Genomic DNA, 17,773 nt, shown 5'->3' on the forward strand with positions numbered 1-17,773 from the left:
GTGACTGGGACTTTGTAAACACTGGTAGATAAGTAGAAGGCTGGTTGATTTGCCTGTTTTGGGTGAGCATCTGATTCAATTAATGTGCTATTGTTGCATTTTGTAAGTTAGTCGTTTCTTAAAATAATGAGGGTGTCGGCCTCCTGAAAATCCGATGGTGACTTGGAACAGGGATTTTCTTTAGATATCTCACTGAATTGACTTGAATTCAAGAATCCTCTTGATTGCCATTTAAGTACTGATGTTGACTGTATACTTGGTGGCATTCTGCTTTATTGTTGCCCGTTTCACTGTAGTGTGGTAGTACCCTGTTAGCCCCCCAAAACTGCTAGGAATTAATCCTCTGCAATTATATTCACTTATTCCTGCAGGTATCTTTTCTCCCACCTGAATGATTATTCAGCCAGCCGTGACATCATCTGGCTCTGTGGTGATCTGTCTGAGACCATGCAGAAGGTGAGCTCCGGGGAGCTGTTCAGAGGTGAAGCCTGTTCTGCTGACCTCTACACTGTGTGTTCCAGTGTTTTGGTTATTTGGAGGATTCTAGTTGTCTCTCTGATCTTAAGAAATGGCTGTTAGTGTAAGAATTTTAGTAGACCTTCAGGGCAAGCTAAGAATCCTCTCTAAATTCACTGGGTCTCCTTTAATGTAATGGGGCTGTGCTCCAGGGTGTCATTGGGACCTTGATATGCTGTTGATATGCTGTGCATATAGTAATGTAAACACCTTTTCTATTTTTCTGCAATCCTGGAGTTCCCCTCATTCACAGAAACATGTATCCTATTTCTAGATATCTACTATCTTAGGGTTGCCAGGTTGATTGGATCGGTTGGGGGGAGGGGGATGGGGCATTTACTGGAAGCTAGAAGGGAAGAAGCAGGAAATAAATGCGACATCCCTGAGTCAACCAGAAGTGACGTAGCACAGTCATGAATGTCGGGGGCAGAACTAGCTTCTTAGAGTTTTGCCCAGAAACCAGAGCGTCACCCACTGATGTCCCTACCTCACTTCTCGGGGATGCAGGAACATCATGTTTACTTGCTGGTTGTTCCCTCTCTGTGCCAGGTAAGTTCCCCCATTCTTTAGAAACTTAAAACGGGGGGAGAGGTTCCAAACCAGGGGATCCCCAAGCATGGCAAACCTCCTCAATCCCCTTGAGGATTTTTTTTTGTCTGCATGAGAGGGCTGCTTTTGGAAATAAATATGGCGATAGGCCTACCCACCTGGAGCACCAGGAAAATCCAGCCGCACTCAGGGTTGTTGAGTACCCGGCATCCCAACTTTCCCGCTGTAATGGGATTGGTGTTAACACTGAATAGCCCTGTGCAGTCACAAACACTGGCTTGGCTCTATTCATCACTCAAGACATTTTTTAAATGGAAACTGTCTATCAGCTTAAACATAAAATGTGGTTAGCACTTCCTATCTCCAACCTGTGATCACAGTATATACCATGAGTAGGCAAGGATAGAAATCTTAAACTGTTTTCAATTATTACAATGTTGGTTGTCTGCCCTGACACACTAGGAGAGTGAGACAGGATCCTCTCAAGATGTATGGACACCCTTTTGCATGACTAGAGTCACACACATTGTCCCCGCTGTGGTCTGCATGAATACAGCCTATGATGCTGGGACCTTCATTTGGGGTTGGACTAGATGACCGTGGAGGTACCTTCCTACTCTGTGATTCTACGACTTCCTATCATGTACATCAAAGCAGGACAACTTGTGTGTTGATCAGGTCATGCCAAACAGCAACCGCTCTTCCAGTGTGTGAGACAGAAGTGCTAAAGAATTTTATAAAATATGCAAGTTTGCTGAGGCCCCTGAGATTTCAACCTGCTGCTCCGAGAACACCCTCCGGGTCTGGAGGGCTGGTTACCCATGTCACATCTGTGTTGTTGCTCCATGTTGACTGACGGAAGATGAGAGATTCTGAACTCAAATGAACTGAGGGAAATGGCAGCTGACCAGAGAGGGAGGGGAGGGAATGAGAAGAGGGAGGTAAACAGACATGGGAAGGGAGAGTGAGCCAGATTTCTCTTATAGAAAGAATCCTGTGAGTCACCCCTCAGGGTTAGGGATGAGTGGATACGATTTGGGGGGAATCTCCATTTTAAGTCAGATGCAGCTCGGCATAAGAAGGGACAGAAACAGTGAGTCTGCTCAGTTAATTCCCCCCCCCCTTTTTTTTAGGTAGGATTATCAATTGCCTCTGGGAGAAATGTTGTCTCATGTGTGTGTCTGTGTCTACCCTGTTCTCTAAGGGTGGAATCTGTGGAGTGAATGACAAACTGGGTGAAATATTCTCTCTCTCTCTTCCCCCCCCATGTCCCCTGTTTTTCAGGGGTTAAATCTGCGGCGTGAATTATGAGGACTTGGTAATAAATAACCCTGTTGAGAAACCATGGGAGGGAATGCAGGGAAAAGAAGATTGGGGGTCACAGTGGGGGGGGGGGGGAGGAGCCTGCTTAAGTGTTTCATGAGGCAGAATGGCAGAGAGTGACATGCCTGTCTTTGCAAAGGATGGTGGGAAAAAATCTGAGCAATCTTTATTTAGGTGGGCATCATAGTGGCTAAGGGAGGGAGCTGTGACTCAAAAGATTAGTCTCAGTCATGAGTTTGCTAGCTGACCTGAGGCAAGCTACATTATCTTCATCTGCCCCCCCCCCCATCTGCAAGACAGGTGTGATAATACTGTCCTACCTTGCAGCCCTGTTTTATTCAGTTGTAAATTGCTTAAAACAGCAAAAGCAGAATTATTCTTGAACATTACTATGAGTAGAGATGTTATCAGGCATAGTGGGTTGAATCTGAACTCAGTTTTCCAGAGGCAGAACTTCCCTGTCTGCCCTCTCACTAATTTCCTACTGAAATTATTCTTTGGGGGAGTAAGGGCCCCATGGAATGACGGGAGGAGGGCTGTAATGGAAAGAAAAAATTGTTGAAAACTGCCTTTTTCGTCTGTATCCAACCCAGTGTTTTTCATATTAAAAGGCTGCCTTGTGTTAATATATGCCTTCCCCCACCCCCAACCACTGAAATAAATCCAAGTCCTGGGTTGAAAGGAGAAGAGCAATAACCTGCAGAATGTGGAAGGGCAACCTTTTCCTGCGAGATGCTCCTTAACAAGCAGAGGTTCATATAGAAGGAGTGGTGCAATCCTAAACAAAGTTACACCCTTCTAAGCCCACTGACGTCAAAACATCATGACGTTTTGTGGGAAACAGGAATCCACAGACCCTCTGCTTCTTAGCATTTGTGGATTTTTAACCTGTGCGATGATTCTGGGAATGGGTCGCCACTACTGCTTGGTGTGAGGCCTTTCTACACGAGGAAGGGGGCCTGTGGCTCATTGGCAGATTGCATACAGAAGGTCTTGAGTTCCATCCCTTGCAGCTCTAGTTAAAAGCACCAGGAAGCAGGTGGTGGGAAAGGTGTTGGCCCTGGAGAGCCCTGGCCAAACAGACGGTTCTGGCCTGATGGACCACGGGTCTGATTCAGTATAGGGTAGCTTCATGTGTACAAGAGTCAAGTACAGTGTAAATGGCTGTGAAGTTTTATAACTGGGACTGCCAAAAACTTGTCCCACTTATGGTCAGTCAACCTTATAGTCCTTTGTTGAGCCAGTATGGTATATTTTTATTTATTTATTTATTTATTTTTATTTATTTTATTTGTTTTTAGATTTATATACGTCGCTCCCCAGTGGGTCTCACGGCGGTTTACATAATAAAATATTAAAAATAGAATAAAATCCCCATAACTTACCCAATTAACAGTAAAAAAACAATATAACAGGCAGCAGTGGACATCCTCTATAATATATTCTAATCCCATATGGCAGGGGTAGTCAACCTGTGGTCCTCCAGATGTTCATGGACTACAATTCCCATGAGCCCCTACCAGCATTTGCTGGCAGGGGCTCATGGGAATTGTATATAATATATTCTAATCCCATATGGCAGGGGTAGTCAACCTGTGGTCCTCCAGATGTTCATGGACTACAATTCCCATGAGCCCCTACCAGCATTTGCTGGCAGGGGCTCATGGGAATTGTAGTCCATGAATATCTGGAGGATCACAGGTTGACTACCCCTGCCATATGGTTCAGAACAGTGGGCTCTAATCTGGAGAACCGGGTTTGATTCTCCACTCCCCCACATGCAGCCAGCTGGGTGACCTTGGGCTAGTCACAGTTCTTAGAGCTGTTTTCACAGAGCAGTTAGAGCTCTTTCAGTCCCATCTACTTCACAGGGTTTCTGTTGTGAGGAGGGAAAGGGAGAGATGTTTGTATGTCACTTTGAGACTCCTCCGGGTAGTGAAAAGCATGGTATAAAAACTCAGTGCTTCTTCATTCTTGCAGGACTGCACAGTCTCTGAAAGAGAAGACCGGATATTACTGATAGTAAGTATTACATTCTGTGGATTTCATGCAGAAGTAGGAAGGGCTTAGTTAGGGTGGAGCGCTTGTAGTGTCCCTTGAGCTCTTCTTTTTGGTAGAAATCCCTCCTGCCTATCTTGGGAGTTCTTAGGAATGTACATGTCAAGAATTTAAACTAAATTGTACTGAATCTGTTTCTTAACAGGTTTCTTCATTGTCTGTTTTTTTTTTTTAATTAGCACCTCCATTATGAAAATAAACAAGAATCTTGTTGCAACCCAAAGACACCCTTTAGTAGTGAATTAGAGACAACCATCAGATGTGTGAAGTTGATTCTGAATTGGCAGATAACATCGTTCTTTGCTTTCTGGGGGGGAAAGCAAAGTAAAAGGCAAGACTTTAAGGGAAGTTGCAGAGTATAAGGACTGCCTAACACTAGAACATTAGATTAGATTAGGTCATTATTTAAGCCTGGGGGAATGTATATCCCTTAATGAATTCTCATTCAGTAATTTCATGGTCCAGTCTCCCTTTGAAGTTCTTTTGTTGAAAAACAGTGACTGCCAATTTTAAGACTGTCACAGCGGAGAGTCAGTCTTATAAATGTCAAAATTCCTGCCTCCTTTAACCATTTGTACAGCCTTCTTTGTAAGAATTTTCTCTGGCTTCATAAAGAATAGTCTTTTTCTCTTGGTATCCTTCAGGGCAAGCACATATCGGGGATCTGTGAACACATCTTGAGTTATAGTCCGACCAACCTTCTGAATCAAACTGCTGTGTTGGAGACAGTGACACTTGTACAAGCAGGGCCAGAAGACAGCTTGGTGAGTCTGGCTGTCTTGGCAGGGTCATGTCCATATACCAAGCCCACCTATGCACCCCTAGCATGCAAACGTTTTCACCTTCTCCCCAAATACTAAAACTTGAACATTTAGTGAGGCTGATGGGAAATATTATTATTATTACTATTACTATTACTATTATTATTAGATTTATTTCCCGCCACTCCCTTGCGGCTTGTGGTGGGTAACAGCATCCCAGAATCCCCATTAAAACCCCATTAAAACAATAATAACGTTACCAATATTACCGGCATCCAGGATGGACAGAAGGAAATTCAACTTTACTCAACGAGCAACACAAATGTGGATTTTGCTGTCAGAGGATGTAGTGATGGCCACAGCCACAGTCAGCTTGAAAAGGGGATTAGACAGATTCATGGTGACTAAAAGGAACCTCCACATGCAGAGGCAGTAGACATATGAATCTCAGTGCCAGGGGTTGACATCAGAGGAAGTCCTCATCTTGGTACTGCCCTCCCAAAGAACTGGTTGGCTACTGTGTGAGGCAGGAGTCTGGTGAGATCCAGCAGGGCTCTTATGCTTTTAATATGATAATATTCAACAGGCCGCACATGTATTTTAGGGAGAACCCCATTGTGAGTTAGCTCTGTATAAAATGGGGGGTGGGGAATAGTTGCTTCCCTAAGTATTATAGCTCAGCTGAATTTTGAACTAGGAACTTCTCTTATTCTTAGGCAATAGGCAGCCTCAGGCACATCCATTTGCATTCAGCCTTGGTCCTCTAACCCTAAAATGGTCCTAATTATGAAACATTAAAATACGTTTATGACAGTGGCAAGATCTGAACCAGGGACGGCTTGGTCTGCTGCCCATTCTTACTACTGTGTGTACTGGCTGAAAAAACGTTGTGATTTATTCCACTTGTGCAATCTGGAAGCCACTTTGCTGAATGCCAGATGAGACGCTCTGATTCTTCGAATAGAGCGCCTGCCAACTTGAGCTGTGCCGTGTATCAATAACTGGGTCCCCTAACTCTTCTCTTCTCTTCTAGGGCATCGAGATCAAATCCTCTCCCTCCTGTCTCCATTTCATATCTGGGACAGCTCCAGAGGTGAGTCAGGAAAGGGGCTGCTGAGGTAGGGGCTTATTTTTGGCTTTGGCTTTTCCAGTCAGACATACTCTCCTGGTTAAGATTGTAATATTAACTAATGTCTTAAAATAGACCCCCTCTCTGCTCCCATGACTGCAGCCCTCCACAATGACTGTGGGAGGGAGGGAGTTGATGCTTCTTCCTCAAAGTGTACCTAGCCCACTCAGGTCCCCCCACTTCCCTAGAATGCCCGCCAGGGACTCTGCGTCACACAACTAAGCTCTGCCAGAACGTTTTCAAGCTCCTCTGCACGCTTGGTTCCCTCCTCATTGCCTCACATCAGTGGCGGAGCTAGAAATTACCAAAAAGGTCAGAGCTCGAAGTTAATAGTTAATCCCCCTCTTCAGCACCCCCTCCCTGATCCCTAGTCTTGACTTTCACTCTCCTGAAAGACAGTGCCTGCTTTTATTCCGGCCCACAAGGACCCTGATTTTGATGGTGTTTTGACATATTCTTCTCTCCCCACATTCCTTTCCAGTCCCCAGTTGAGCACTACAGCAGGGTCCTCCCAGGGGATGAGATCGTCCAAGTCAATGACCAGGTGGTGGTAAGTCTGGGCCTCTTTCTTACTCGGTTTTGGTAGCTCACGCATCAGGCAGGATGAATTCCTGTGTTAAACCAGTTGTAAAATAATCTCTTCCTGACTGAAGTTGGGAGCTGCTTTAGCTCAGGACTACCTCCCTACAGCTCAGCTCACACTATGGTGGCTGGAATTCTGTGCCCAGGGGAGGAGTTCAGTTTTCATTAAACACGCATGTAATCCATTTATGGCATCTACTTGCTTTTTCTTTATGTGCCTATTGAGTATATCACGTTACATTATGCTCGGGTGCGATCCCCACATTTATTTTAAAAAACCTCATCCCCTGTATCATTTGCAAAGTGAACATGCACGAACGCTTGCAAACAGGTGGATGTACATCTATTCTCTATAATATGTCAACAGGGGCTACAGTTGGCTTATTTGGGGAACTAGTTCCTAGGTTTGTATTTCCCATTTGGTGGTCCATTGTTGTTGCTTCAGGTTGGGATGGTGCCTGTGGAATTAGGGATAGTGTTGTCAATAGATATATAGCCTGTGACAGATCATAGAGGGATCCTTGATGGGTGCTAGAATGGTTTTAGTTGTAAGCTCTAGAGGACAACCAGTAACCCTTTGGGGGCAAGGTCTAAGAGCTAGCTGTTGCCGTGGCTTCCTCAGGTTAAAGTTTCCAATGCCTTGTCTTGGTGCAGGATGATGTTTATAGATGCCACACCTGTGGTGGCCAGCATGGTGATTTGTGGAAGTTGGCAAAGGTGGAGTGAGCTGCCAGGGTTAGATCTTGCTTCTGAACTTTAGTGGCACAAGGCCTTTATTGGAGAGCCAGCCCGGTGTAGTGGTTAAGAGCAGTGGCCTTTAATCTGAAGAACCTGGTTTGATTCCCCACTCCTTCTCCACATGCAGCCAGCTGGGTGACCTTCTCAAAGCTCTCTCAGCCTCACCTGCCTCACAGAGTGTCTGTTGTGGGGAGAGGAAGAATAGGTTGGTGATTATAAGCTGCTTTGAGGTTCCTTGTGGTAGTAAATAGCAGGATACAAAGAAACAGCTCTTTTTTTGCAGTCGTAGTGTTGTGACCATCTGTCCCTCATGTCAGTACTAGAGCTAGAGTACTGTTGGCTACTGCTTAGAGCCTGGGGCTGCCTAGTAGTATTGTCAGTGACATAGGTGCCTAGGCAGAAGGACTGTGACAATGGAGCCCCAAGACTGCCTCAGGAGTGGGTATGGGAGACAGAATCATGCCAACAGCCAGAAACTAAGTACGAGTAACAATTCATGGTAAGTGGCTATTAAGATTGCCTTGTATCCTACTAGTCCACTCAGTGAAATTTGAAGCCTTCCAGCATTGGAAAAGCTGCTGAAATTTTAGGAAAGCTCCTAATGTTGCTGGGCGGACTGGCAAGATACAGGGCACTGAACATCCATGTAACGTTATGGTTTCTGACTAGAGTACTGAATGGGGGGAGAAGGTTTAATTCCTAGAGGGAGACTGGACGGAATGCTACCTTGCATATTCCCCAGGGAACAAGGCTTGATAGAAACTGTTCTTAAAAACAGAAGCTCAGACCTCCCGGGGGGGGGGGGGGAGGGACAAGCTCCCATAGGGTTTTGCTCCAGCCTTGAAGCAGCAGCGCCCAGAAGAGCTGGAACATGGGCAGGCCTTGATTATCGCATCCTCCAGAAAACCAATTCCTGTTAACTGTGCAGGTGGGTTGGACTCGGATTAATCTGGTGAAGAAGCTGCTCGAGACACCAAGTCGAGTGACTTTGGTGCTGAAGAAAATCCCCCTCAGTCCTTCCAGTCCCAGCTGCCCTGGTTCTCCTCAGCAGCAGGTAAGCCAGCTCTGCAATGCTCTGGATCTTGGTCTCTATGCTTTCCTCCCGTTTCTTCTCCATGGAGGCCAGAGCAATGTGTGTGGCTTCCACCCTCCCATTTTAGGTTCACAAAAACCCTCTTTAGGTTGAGAGAAAATGATTCACCCAGTGAATTTTGCTGCAGAATTGGAATTGGAACACACATTCCCCAGGTCTTGCCACAAGTTCAAGGGCTTCTTGGTGTGGTGATTAAGAGTGGCATCCTCTATTCTGGAGAACTCCACAAGCATTCAGCTGGGTGACTTTGGGCCAAGCACAGTTCTTTCAGAGCTCTCTTAGCCCCACCTACCTCACAGGGTGTCTCTTGTGGGGAGAGGAAAGGCAGGTGATTGTAAGCTGCTTTGAGACTCCCTTGGATATTAAAAACTGGGGTATAAAAGAAAAAGGTCTTCTTTATAATAAGATTTATTTGTATTTTTGCTTTTTTTCCTAAAGGGAAGAGCTACATGTGAAGCATTGGTGTGTCTTCCACAGTATAGCACAGTTGCCCTTTACTTCCTTTCCCTTAATTTTTTCCTCATTAAACAATGATTGGTCTTCTACTTCCAAGCCTGGTCATACCAATAGATAAACTGGGTTGGCCACTTCAAGCAACTTCATATAGGTTGGGGGTGGATATCTAGTTTTTCATATTTTTCATACTGGGCAGAATGTCAGAATGGGATCCACCAGACCCAGATTCGAACCCCCGCTCTGCTGTGGAGGCTTGAATATTGTCAAGGAATCTTAGACAAATCATATGCAGGCAGCCTAAACTATTGGTTGTTGTGAGGGTAAAAATGGAAAAGGAGAATGTTGTCATCCAGTCTGGGTCCCTGAGGGGGAAGAAAAATGGGAAACAAGTGCAATAAAATCAATACATTGACCTGTCCCAGAAACTGATCTTCAGATCCACTTGTGAGCTGCACTTCAGATCCAGAAATTCCTCCTCTGATCCACTTATCTCGCTTTGCCACTCCCTTGCTTTTCAGGGCTCTTCCCCTTCAGTCCTGCTTCTGACTCAATTGAAAGCAGGAGACATCCTTCCTTGTGTTGCATGAGTGGCCCCCGGCTACTTACCTGTGAAGTAATGGGCACTCTGCCTTGTCTGTTTCCTTCGTAGCCAGAAGACTGCTTCTCAGATGCCGCAGAATCCCTAAGCCCGAGGAGTGTTGAGTCCCCGACCAGCTCTGCTTCTCTCTCTTCCAGGTGGGCAGCCCCTGCGCTTGCTGCCTTTTCTGCTCACGGATCACCCGGGGGTGGCAATGGTTAAAGTCTTTGCTGTGGGGCGTTTCAGTTTCTGCTCCTTGGTAGAAAGTTGCAATTGGAGGGGACAGTGCAGAGTTTGGTTTTGCTCAGGAGCACCATCGAGTTGGAATCAGGTTGGCTTTGGGTTGTCTGGGGCATACCCCAGGGAAAGAAGGAGGGTCATTTCCACTATAAACTCTTACATGGGGGTAGGAGGCAGAACGCAGCATTTGCAAATATGGTCTTGTTATCTTTCATACTGATTTCTGGGGGTGCGGTTTTAAGGGGGAAACTGATATGGGGGAAGGGGATCTTTTTAACCTTTGCATTTCCTGCTGATTTTCCAAAATTGCTTTGTCCCCCTGAAACTTTTAACCTACACAGTAAAACTTGAGAAATTCAGCCCCAATGATTCCCCTTCCCATTGAGCACAGCATATTTGATCATTATTCTGTGCATTGAATCTATTTGTCCTTTTTAAAAAAAATTCCAGACATACATATATTCTCATTATTCATTCTGATGGTTGTCCTAAAGCATCTGGCATATCATCCCAGTTGTTCTAGCCAGACTATGGCCTGCGACAGGCAGTCTTGGACCTTGTTGTCCTCACTATGAATGACCACATTAAAAAAAACAACCGCAAAAAACCTCAGGCCTTTACAAAAGAGACCTTCTGGAAGGCATTTGAACTGAGCTTCGGCTTGTTCTGTATTCTGCTACAGCTGTACCCAGTGCTGTAACCCGGGAGTGTTTTGTGCAGCTATCTTTGGGGATTGTCGCATCATCAGGAGCGTGTTATCAGGATACTTCAGGGCATGTGTCATGCCCTGCTCATACTTTCAGCGGGAGCGAAACTGCAGAGGGTGATGTTGGGACTTGCCTAGAGATGGGACTTCCTCTCTGGCTCAGAAGGAAAAATCAGTATCTCTTGGAAAAACAAAGTAACCCCTTGCCCAGAGGAGAAAGGATAACCTTTTCTTTCTAAAGAGCCATTCTCTTGTCTAGATTTCTAGCAGACTTTGATGCCGCTTGAAGAAAACCCAGAATTCTCTCTTCTTGTACTTGGCTATTTAAAAAACAATGGAAAGAGGTGGGGTAGAAGCTGTAATAGAATTAGTATCCTGATTGGATGGCTCAGGAGGATTCAAGGGGCTATCTGTTAGTCCAGGGTCTTTTAGAGTGTGGCACAAGCTGGAGAAGGCCAAAGTGCCAGCCTGCTTTTGGGCACAGCGTGCCTAGAAGGCATCTGCTGTCTGAACTGGCACTGATTTGGAAAACAAGACCCCTTTCTTTATACTCACTGAGCTGACGTCCTGAATACCTGGAACGTGGAATTCTGGGGAACAGTAAATAGTTTCCATCCAAGGCAGCAAGTTGAAGGTTGAGTGTTTCTTCTTTTTCCTCCCCCCTCTCCCTACCCTCAAGAAGCACAACTGCTGAGCTGGAAGAGAGGGATTTGGCATTAGACACCCCAGCTGCAGAAGAGGAAGAGGTCGGAATGGCTTCAAGTCCCATGTTTGAAGAGGAGCCCTCCAGTACAGGTAAGGACTTGGGAGTTGAGTCTCTCCCATGGAGAACAGCAAGTCATTAGAGCCCCAAAAATCTAGAGACACATGACGTTTTGTTATCTTTATCGGCAGCCCATGTAGGAATTTGTCCTTTAATTTAGGCTGGATAGTAAAGCATTCTAAGTACTAGGTTGTGGCACTGACAGCCAGCGAAGCGTTTGCTTACTCCTCTTCTTCTACATAATTGTAACCAACTTCATATTAAAAGAAAAGCCTTATTCAGCTGCTTGCTCCCTGGCAGAAGCTATTGCGAAACAGGCTGAGCTCCTGGGTCTTGTAGGGAGTTTCCTTGACCATTCACACAGTGGGAGTGACCTTTGATCATTCAGATTGTATATTGTCTTTGAGACTCTTGTGTAAAGAATGTATATTGTTATTTGAAGTGTTTGTATCCTTTTTCTCACTGTATAATAATTTTTGCATTTGAGATTTCTTTGTGGTGCGTTTATTCCTCTCTGTGATGTCCTGGCAGTGCTGTAACATGGTGGCCTCCTAGGTGGAAGGAATAGGACAGACTGAACGTGGGGCACTGCAGGGGTTTGTCCCTGGGGTCTAATACATCAACCAGCATTTATAGCTTATAGAGTTGTGGTTTAAACAAGCTATAGTTTATTGTGATCTTTGAAAGTGGTTGTCCACAGCACAACTCCAGCTCCTTGTTTTGCGCTTTGGGCACACAGCTAAAGCCAGATGTTTTCCTGTATGGATTATTTTTGCATTTTGATGGGCTGAATGCTGATTTCAACTACACCCCCTCCCCCCTCCAGGAGCAACCATTGGTCCTGCAATGGAAGACCAGAGTCTGGGGGCAGACTGCAAGGAATACAACAACCCCCCAGGTGCTGCCATGCCTGCCAAACCCAGTACCCTGGACCTTGGATCACTGGGCTCTGCCAGCCCTGGGAATGGATTTGTCAGGGGAAGCCCAGGGCTGGGATCAGCTGATTCTTCCAGAGAGGTAAGAGCTGAAGGATTCCATTAAGATCTACCATGTTACTGTCACCTGTGAGCTAGCTTGGTGGAGTGGTGAAGGCCAGTGGTCTCTAATCTGATGAACCAGTTTTGATTTCCCACACCTCCTCCACTAGCAGCCAGCTGCATTTCTCTCAGAGCTCTCTCATCCTTACCTACCTCACAGGCGATTGTAGGCCACTTGGAGACTCCTTCAGGTAGTAAGAACCAGGGTACAAAAAAACAGCTGTTCTTCTAAGGATCTCATATATTTATCTATGGATAAATTGAGTGTCAGTCTTCCTGGGCTATTCCAGCTTGAGAACTCAAGAGAACTGCCGGGGGGGGGGGGGGCAGAAGCAGCAGCTTCTTTTGCCCTCCATGCCATCATTTTTAATTGAATCAACCCTTTAAGAATCATATTCCTGCAGATGACACATGGCTGCAGGGTAGGCAAGTTGTGTCCAGGAAGTGTGTAGTGTAGATTGCATTTAAAATAAACCACTTAATAACAAAATATAATTATGATTATGATTCCCAAAAGCTGATTTCATTGGAGACTCTTAAAGTAGGGGTCCCCCACACCTTTCCTGGTGCTTGCTAGGCATTTTTAAAAAGTGAGCTGGGCTGGGGGGTTGGTGTGCCCTTCCTATCAGGGCTTCTGCTTGTACAACCAATTATATTGCCAATGGCCAGACTGAAACAGTGTTATTCTGACAGCAGCTATCTCAACAGTGTTGGTTGCTTTCTCTTTTAATTACTCCTCTTATCCCCATGTGCTTATGTATTGCTCCACTTCCCATGGTGCCCACCTCCCACAGGGGCCATTTTGTGTCAGAACCCCAAAGGCGCCCATGGGCTGCCTGTTGTAAAGCACAGTGATTTCCGGAGGGGCGCTATGTAGCCTGTTCCAGTGGGATTCTCCCATGGATTCGTATTTTGTAGACTGAAATTGATCTACTACTTGCTTTGACACTTAATTTCTACTTAACCTCTAATCCTGTGTTTCTTTGTCGCTGACCAATCCCTTCAGGGCAGCACAGAATGTCGACGGAAGCAAAAAGGTAAGTGGAATGTTGTTTACTCCTTACTTTTTTGGGGGGGGGGGGAGGGTTGTGATAAGCACATTGTTGTTGTTGTTGTTTTTTTAAAGAGTGTGTGTTTGAAGAATGAAAACCTGGTCAAGGAGCTCACATTAGTACCAGACTGCAATGTGTTTATCCATCTTGCGTGTGTGTTTTGGATCAGGCATGGCTACCCGTCTGAGCCGGCGGCGGATCTCCTGTCAGGATCTGGGGCAGGTGGACTGCGACGGTTGGCTTCTGAAGAAGAAAGACCACGTGGGCTTCATGGCCCAGAAATGGAAGCGGTTCTGGTTTGTGCTGAAAGGACAAGCCCTCTATTGGTACAGCCACCCCAATGTGAGTGGCTCATGGCCGTGCCGCAGTCAACATGCACGTTGGTGGAGTTTTAATGGCTGATCAGGCAGGTCTTGTCAGGTGGCCTTGTTGAGTCAGACTTTTGATCTGTCAGGGTCAGGGTTATTTGCTCTGGCCAGCAGCAGCTCTCCAAGGTCTCGGGCAGTTTTTTCACATCACCTGTCACCTGATATGATTCAGTGGAGGAGCCAGGGATTGACCTTCTACATGCCAGGCAGGTGCTCTGCAAATGAACCACACTCCCCACCAAGAGGGGGAACATGATGGCCTCTTGGCCTCTTCTGGTTCTAGTCCCAGTCCCTACACCACAGTGGCTTTCAGTTATCCAGACCATGCTTGAACTTAACTGTTGTTTTACTGGGATGCTGTTTTTGCTGGCATGCCTTTTGTCTGGACAAGCATGCCTTTTGTATGCCTCCCTGGGCCCGGTATTTGTTGCTGCCAAGATGGTGGGGGATGGTGCGCAGGTCTCTGCTTCTGAGAGCAGAACTTCAGTACAGCTTGTAACATCTTGGGTATCCCTGAAGCTGCTTCCTGTTCTTTCTAGTTGCAGAGGCTTGGCAGCATGAGGGTCCCCATACAAGCTAATCAATGTGTGGGAAATGCTGCTCTGTTTTCCTCTCCACCTGTTCTCATCACTGCCCCCCCTCTCCCCACAGGACGAAAAGGCCGTAGGCCTTATCAACGTGTCAACCTACAAGCTGGAAAGTACGAAAGAGCAGAAAAAGAAATAGTGAGTATAGCTTGGGATTGCAGGCCAGAGGTCAAGATCTCAGTTAGAGGAGGGCCAATCCAGGAAAAGGAATACATGGGTTTGCTTGGGAGAGGGGGAATGGCTAGCAGGGTATGGTGAAATGGTTAGCGTTGGCCTGGGGTCTGAAGGACCCAGGTTTGAATCCCTCCACTGTGCCACAGAAACTAACTGTGTGCCCCTGAGCCAGCCACACACTCTCCATCTAGCCTACCTCACAAGCTTATTGTTGGAGTAAGGGGAAATGATGTTGTAAGCTGCTTTGGGGTCACCATTGGTGGCAAGAAGTGGGGTATAAATATGTAAAGTGGGATATACATATGTAAGTATGTCCCTAGTTCAGCCCCGTGTGCTTCTAAATGTTGTTGATGCCCTCAGAAAGAGGGCTAGAGGCAATCAGATTCCTCAGTGAGCTGCCTCGCCCATTCTTGAGCCCTTGGCACACAATTGTAGGCACACAGATTTCTAGACAGACTTTGTAATGACTCCTAACAGCAACGGATCCTGGGAAAGTTCTCACCCCCCCCCCCCCCGATTTCAGTGTTTTCCAGCTCACACATGAGAAATACAAGCCCTTCATCTTTGCAGCAGAAACACTGGCTGACCTAAGCATGTAAGTAATCACAGAGAACCAGCTCAGGTAGTCTTTGGTCTCCATCCTACAGGGCCCTGCCTGTTCTCACAAGGCTGTTTCTTTCTTCCCAGCAAATTCTGCTCCCAGGGCTCCCTCTGCCCACAATGGTCTGCACTGAAGGCTTTTTCAGGGGCTGCCCAGGCTTGTGGAACAGCCTCCTAAAAGTAATCAGGAAGACCTCGATCTTTCTGGCATGGCTGTAAAACAGAATTATCTGGCAGAATGTTTGGTGCAGCCTGGGCAAGGAGGCATTTATCTCGAGAGTGGGACATAAGGTGATTTTTAGGGATACCAGTCCTCAGGTTGGGATCTGGAATCTAAAATTACAGCTCCTCTCCAGGCTACGGATATCAGTTCCCATAGAGGAGATGGCTGCTTTGGAGGGTGGACTTGGCTGCATTATATACCACTGAGGTCTCACCCACTCCTGTCTCCACCCCCCGAAGCCATTCCAGGTATTTCTCAACCCAGAGCTGGCAGCCCTAGTGATTTTTAGATTGGCACTTATTTGTTTTTTCTGCTTGAACAGTTTTAATTTGTTCTTATATTGCCGTTTCCTGCCTAGAGGTCCTGAGTTGCTTGGGGGCAAGGCAGGCACCTAAAATTGTTTAAACAGACAAGTGAAGGCATTGTGTACAAAGACGATGTGGTACTCCTTAGCAGAAGTCATCCAATTTCCTAAAGATGCAATTTCTCTGGGCAGAATGGCACAGTGCAGTTCCTGTCATCATGCCCAGTCATGGTTCCAGCCAAGCTTTCCCTGCCTTCCAGTTCCCAAGGACCACTGCTGAGATCAGCAGAGGGAAGTCAGGTCCTGGCTATGCACACTATTCTGTTAGGCCTGGGTCCCCATCTTGTGAAGAACTATTAGGTCTCTCCCCCTCTCTCGTTTGCGTTTTGTAAACCATATTTGGTGCTGGATCTTAAGGAGTGAAAGAAGAAGGAATTTGCAGAAGAGCTGAAGAAATCAAGGGAGTATCCGTTATCAGTGAGTTTTGCGCATTGCTGTCAAATTCCTTGAGACACCAAAAGCAGTTCTCATGCAGATTCCAAAAGATTATGTTTTGGGGTTGTGAAGCAATGCAGGCTCCGATAGAGAAAGGAAAACAGTCGAAGAGGGAGAGTCGAGTTTGTGCAGAGACTCGCTTTCACCATTCCTGGTACCATGTTGAGAACCTTGAGAGTGAACTGAAGTCTGAAATCCTGGGTGACTTAAAATGTGCTGGGCTTCTTTTTCTCCCAGGTGGGTCAGTCGTTTGATAACATCCATGATGAAGTACCTGTCAGTCACTCAATCTGGTCCCCATAACCAAGAAGGTAGGCTTTCTTGTGGGCATATTTTCATCGAGCCAAGCACTTCCATGCTTCAAGGTGGTGGAGACCCAATTCACATGTGAGGGCTAGAATGGGTGAAAGATTGCATTTCTGTATCCGCCCCCCACCATATTAAAAAATCTTTGTAGACAAAGCACACCCTCCTCCTCCTCACTGGGTAGCTTTTCTGGTTGCATCGTGTGTGTGTGGGGGGGGGGGGGGTTCATGCAACAGAACATTCAAAGCCGTTTTGGTCTATTCTGCTAACTTAGGTCTCTACCACTTTATTAGATTCATTGTGTTTTCACCAGGCCTCCTAACACACTCGTCTTACAATAAAATCGAAGTGGTTAATGGTTGGCTATATGTTGTCAGCAGTGTCTAATCAAATCAAATTTTATTTACAGTCATTTAGACCAAACTTTAAATGTACATTTTAAATATCAGTAAATATCGGGGGGGGGAACCCGTTAATTGCAGAAATAAGTTAACAGGTATAAAACCTAATTGTGATTAAAATTGTTAAAACACCACTTACAAAGTATCAAATGGTTGTAGCATTCAGTTAGGTCAGAGGAGATACTTTCTGTCCTATGTACACACTCTGAAATTTAATAGCAGCACCATACAGCTTAGCAGTGCCGAGTATTGTTTGTTGGCTTTCATCATTAAGAAGTTTAACTTTTTCCTTTCAACAAAGACTTGGGTGTCTGTCTAATATTGGCTGAATTAAATTGCCTCTGATGGTATTATAAATAGAACAGTGTAATAATACATGCGCACTTGTTTCTGTCCGGTCACTAGCACAGGGACATAGTCTCTGTGAAAAAGGAATTTTCTTATCACGGCCCTCCAGAGCAGAGCTGAGGTCAGTAGTGTCAACTGACTCCTTGTGATCTTTTTCCCCATAGTGAAGGTTGGCAGTGCTTGCTTCTCAAAGAACTGCCCAGCAAAAATCTGTTAATACCTCAACTGCCATTCCTAAACAGAAGTTTCTAGTGTGTTCTGCAGGTGGAGGGGTATGTGATTTTTGCCAGTTCCTCCCTCCTCCTTGCAAGCCTGTTTTCCCCCCAAGCTATTCCTGGGGTTACCTGTTCCTGTTACCTGTTTTGGGCTTCACTGGGGGAAGGTCAA

At 45.9% G+C, this 17,773-nt stretch overlaps 1 protein-coding gene across 5 annotated transcripts in view; it reads left to right on the forward strand.

The window, feature by feature from the left end:
• The window catches only part of CNKSR1 (connector enhancer of kinase suppressor of Ras 1), a 32,458-nt gene that overhangs the window by 9,490 nt on the left and 5,195 nt on the right, over nt 1-17,773 (forward strand). For 3 of the 5 annotated variants that reach the window (XM_077337682.1, XM_077337683.1, XM_077337685.1), the window contains exons 4-17: nt 372-456; nt 4,369-4,410; nt 5,091-5,210; nt 6,241-6,300; nt 6,818-6,886; nt 8,585-8,710; nt 9,855-9,940; nt 11,408-11,523; nt 12,318-12,508; nt 13,535-13,565; nt 13,750-13,922; nt 14,600-14,673; nt 15,233-15,304; nt 16,569-16,642. In XM_077337682.1, coding sequence (XP_077193797.1) covers nt 372-456; nt 4,369-4,410; nt 5,091-5,210; nt 6,241-6,300; nt 6,818-6,886; nt 8,585-8,710; nt 9,855-9,940; nt 11,408-11,523; nt 12,318-12,508; nt 13,535-13,565; nt 13,750-13,922; nt 14,600-14,673; nt 15,233-15,304; nt 16,569-16,642 — 1,319 coding nt within the window. The remainder of the gene's footprint in view (nt 1-371; nt 457-4,368; nt 4,411-5,090; nt 5,211-6,240; nt 6,301-6,817; nt 6,887-8,584; nt 8,711-9,854; nt 9,941-11,407; nt 11,524-12,317; nt 12,509-13,534; nt 13,566-13,749; nt 13,923-14,599; nt 14,674-15,232; nt 15,305-16,568; nt 16,643-17,773) is intronic. The other 2 variants (XM_077337684.1, XM_077337686.1) reach the window with 1 other exon arrangement.

Source organism: Paroedura picta, chromosome 5 (assembly GCF_049243985.1).
Source record: "Paroedura picta isolate Pp20150507F chromosome 5, Ppicta_v3.0, whole genome shotgun sequence".
Classification (NCBI taxonomy): Eukaryota; Metazoa; Chordata; class Lepidosauria; order Squamata; family Gekkonidae; genus Paroedura; species Paroedura picta.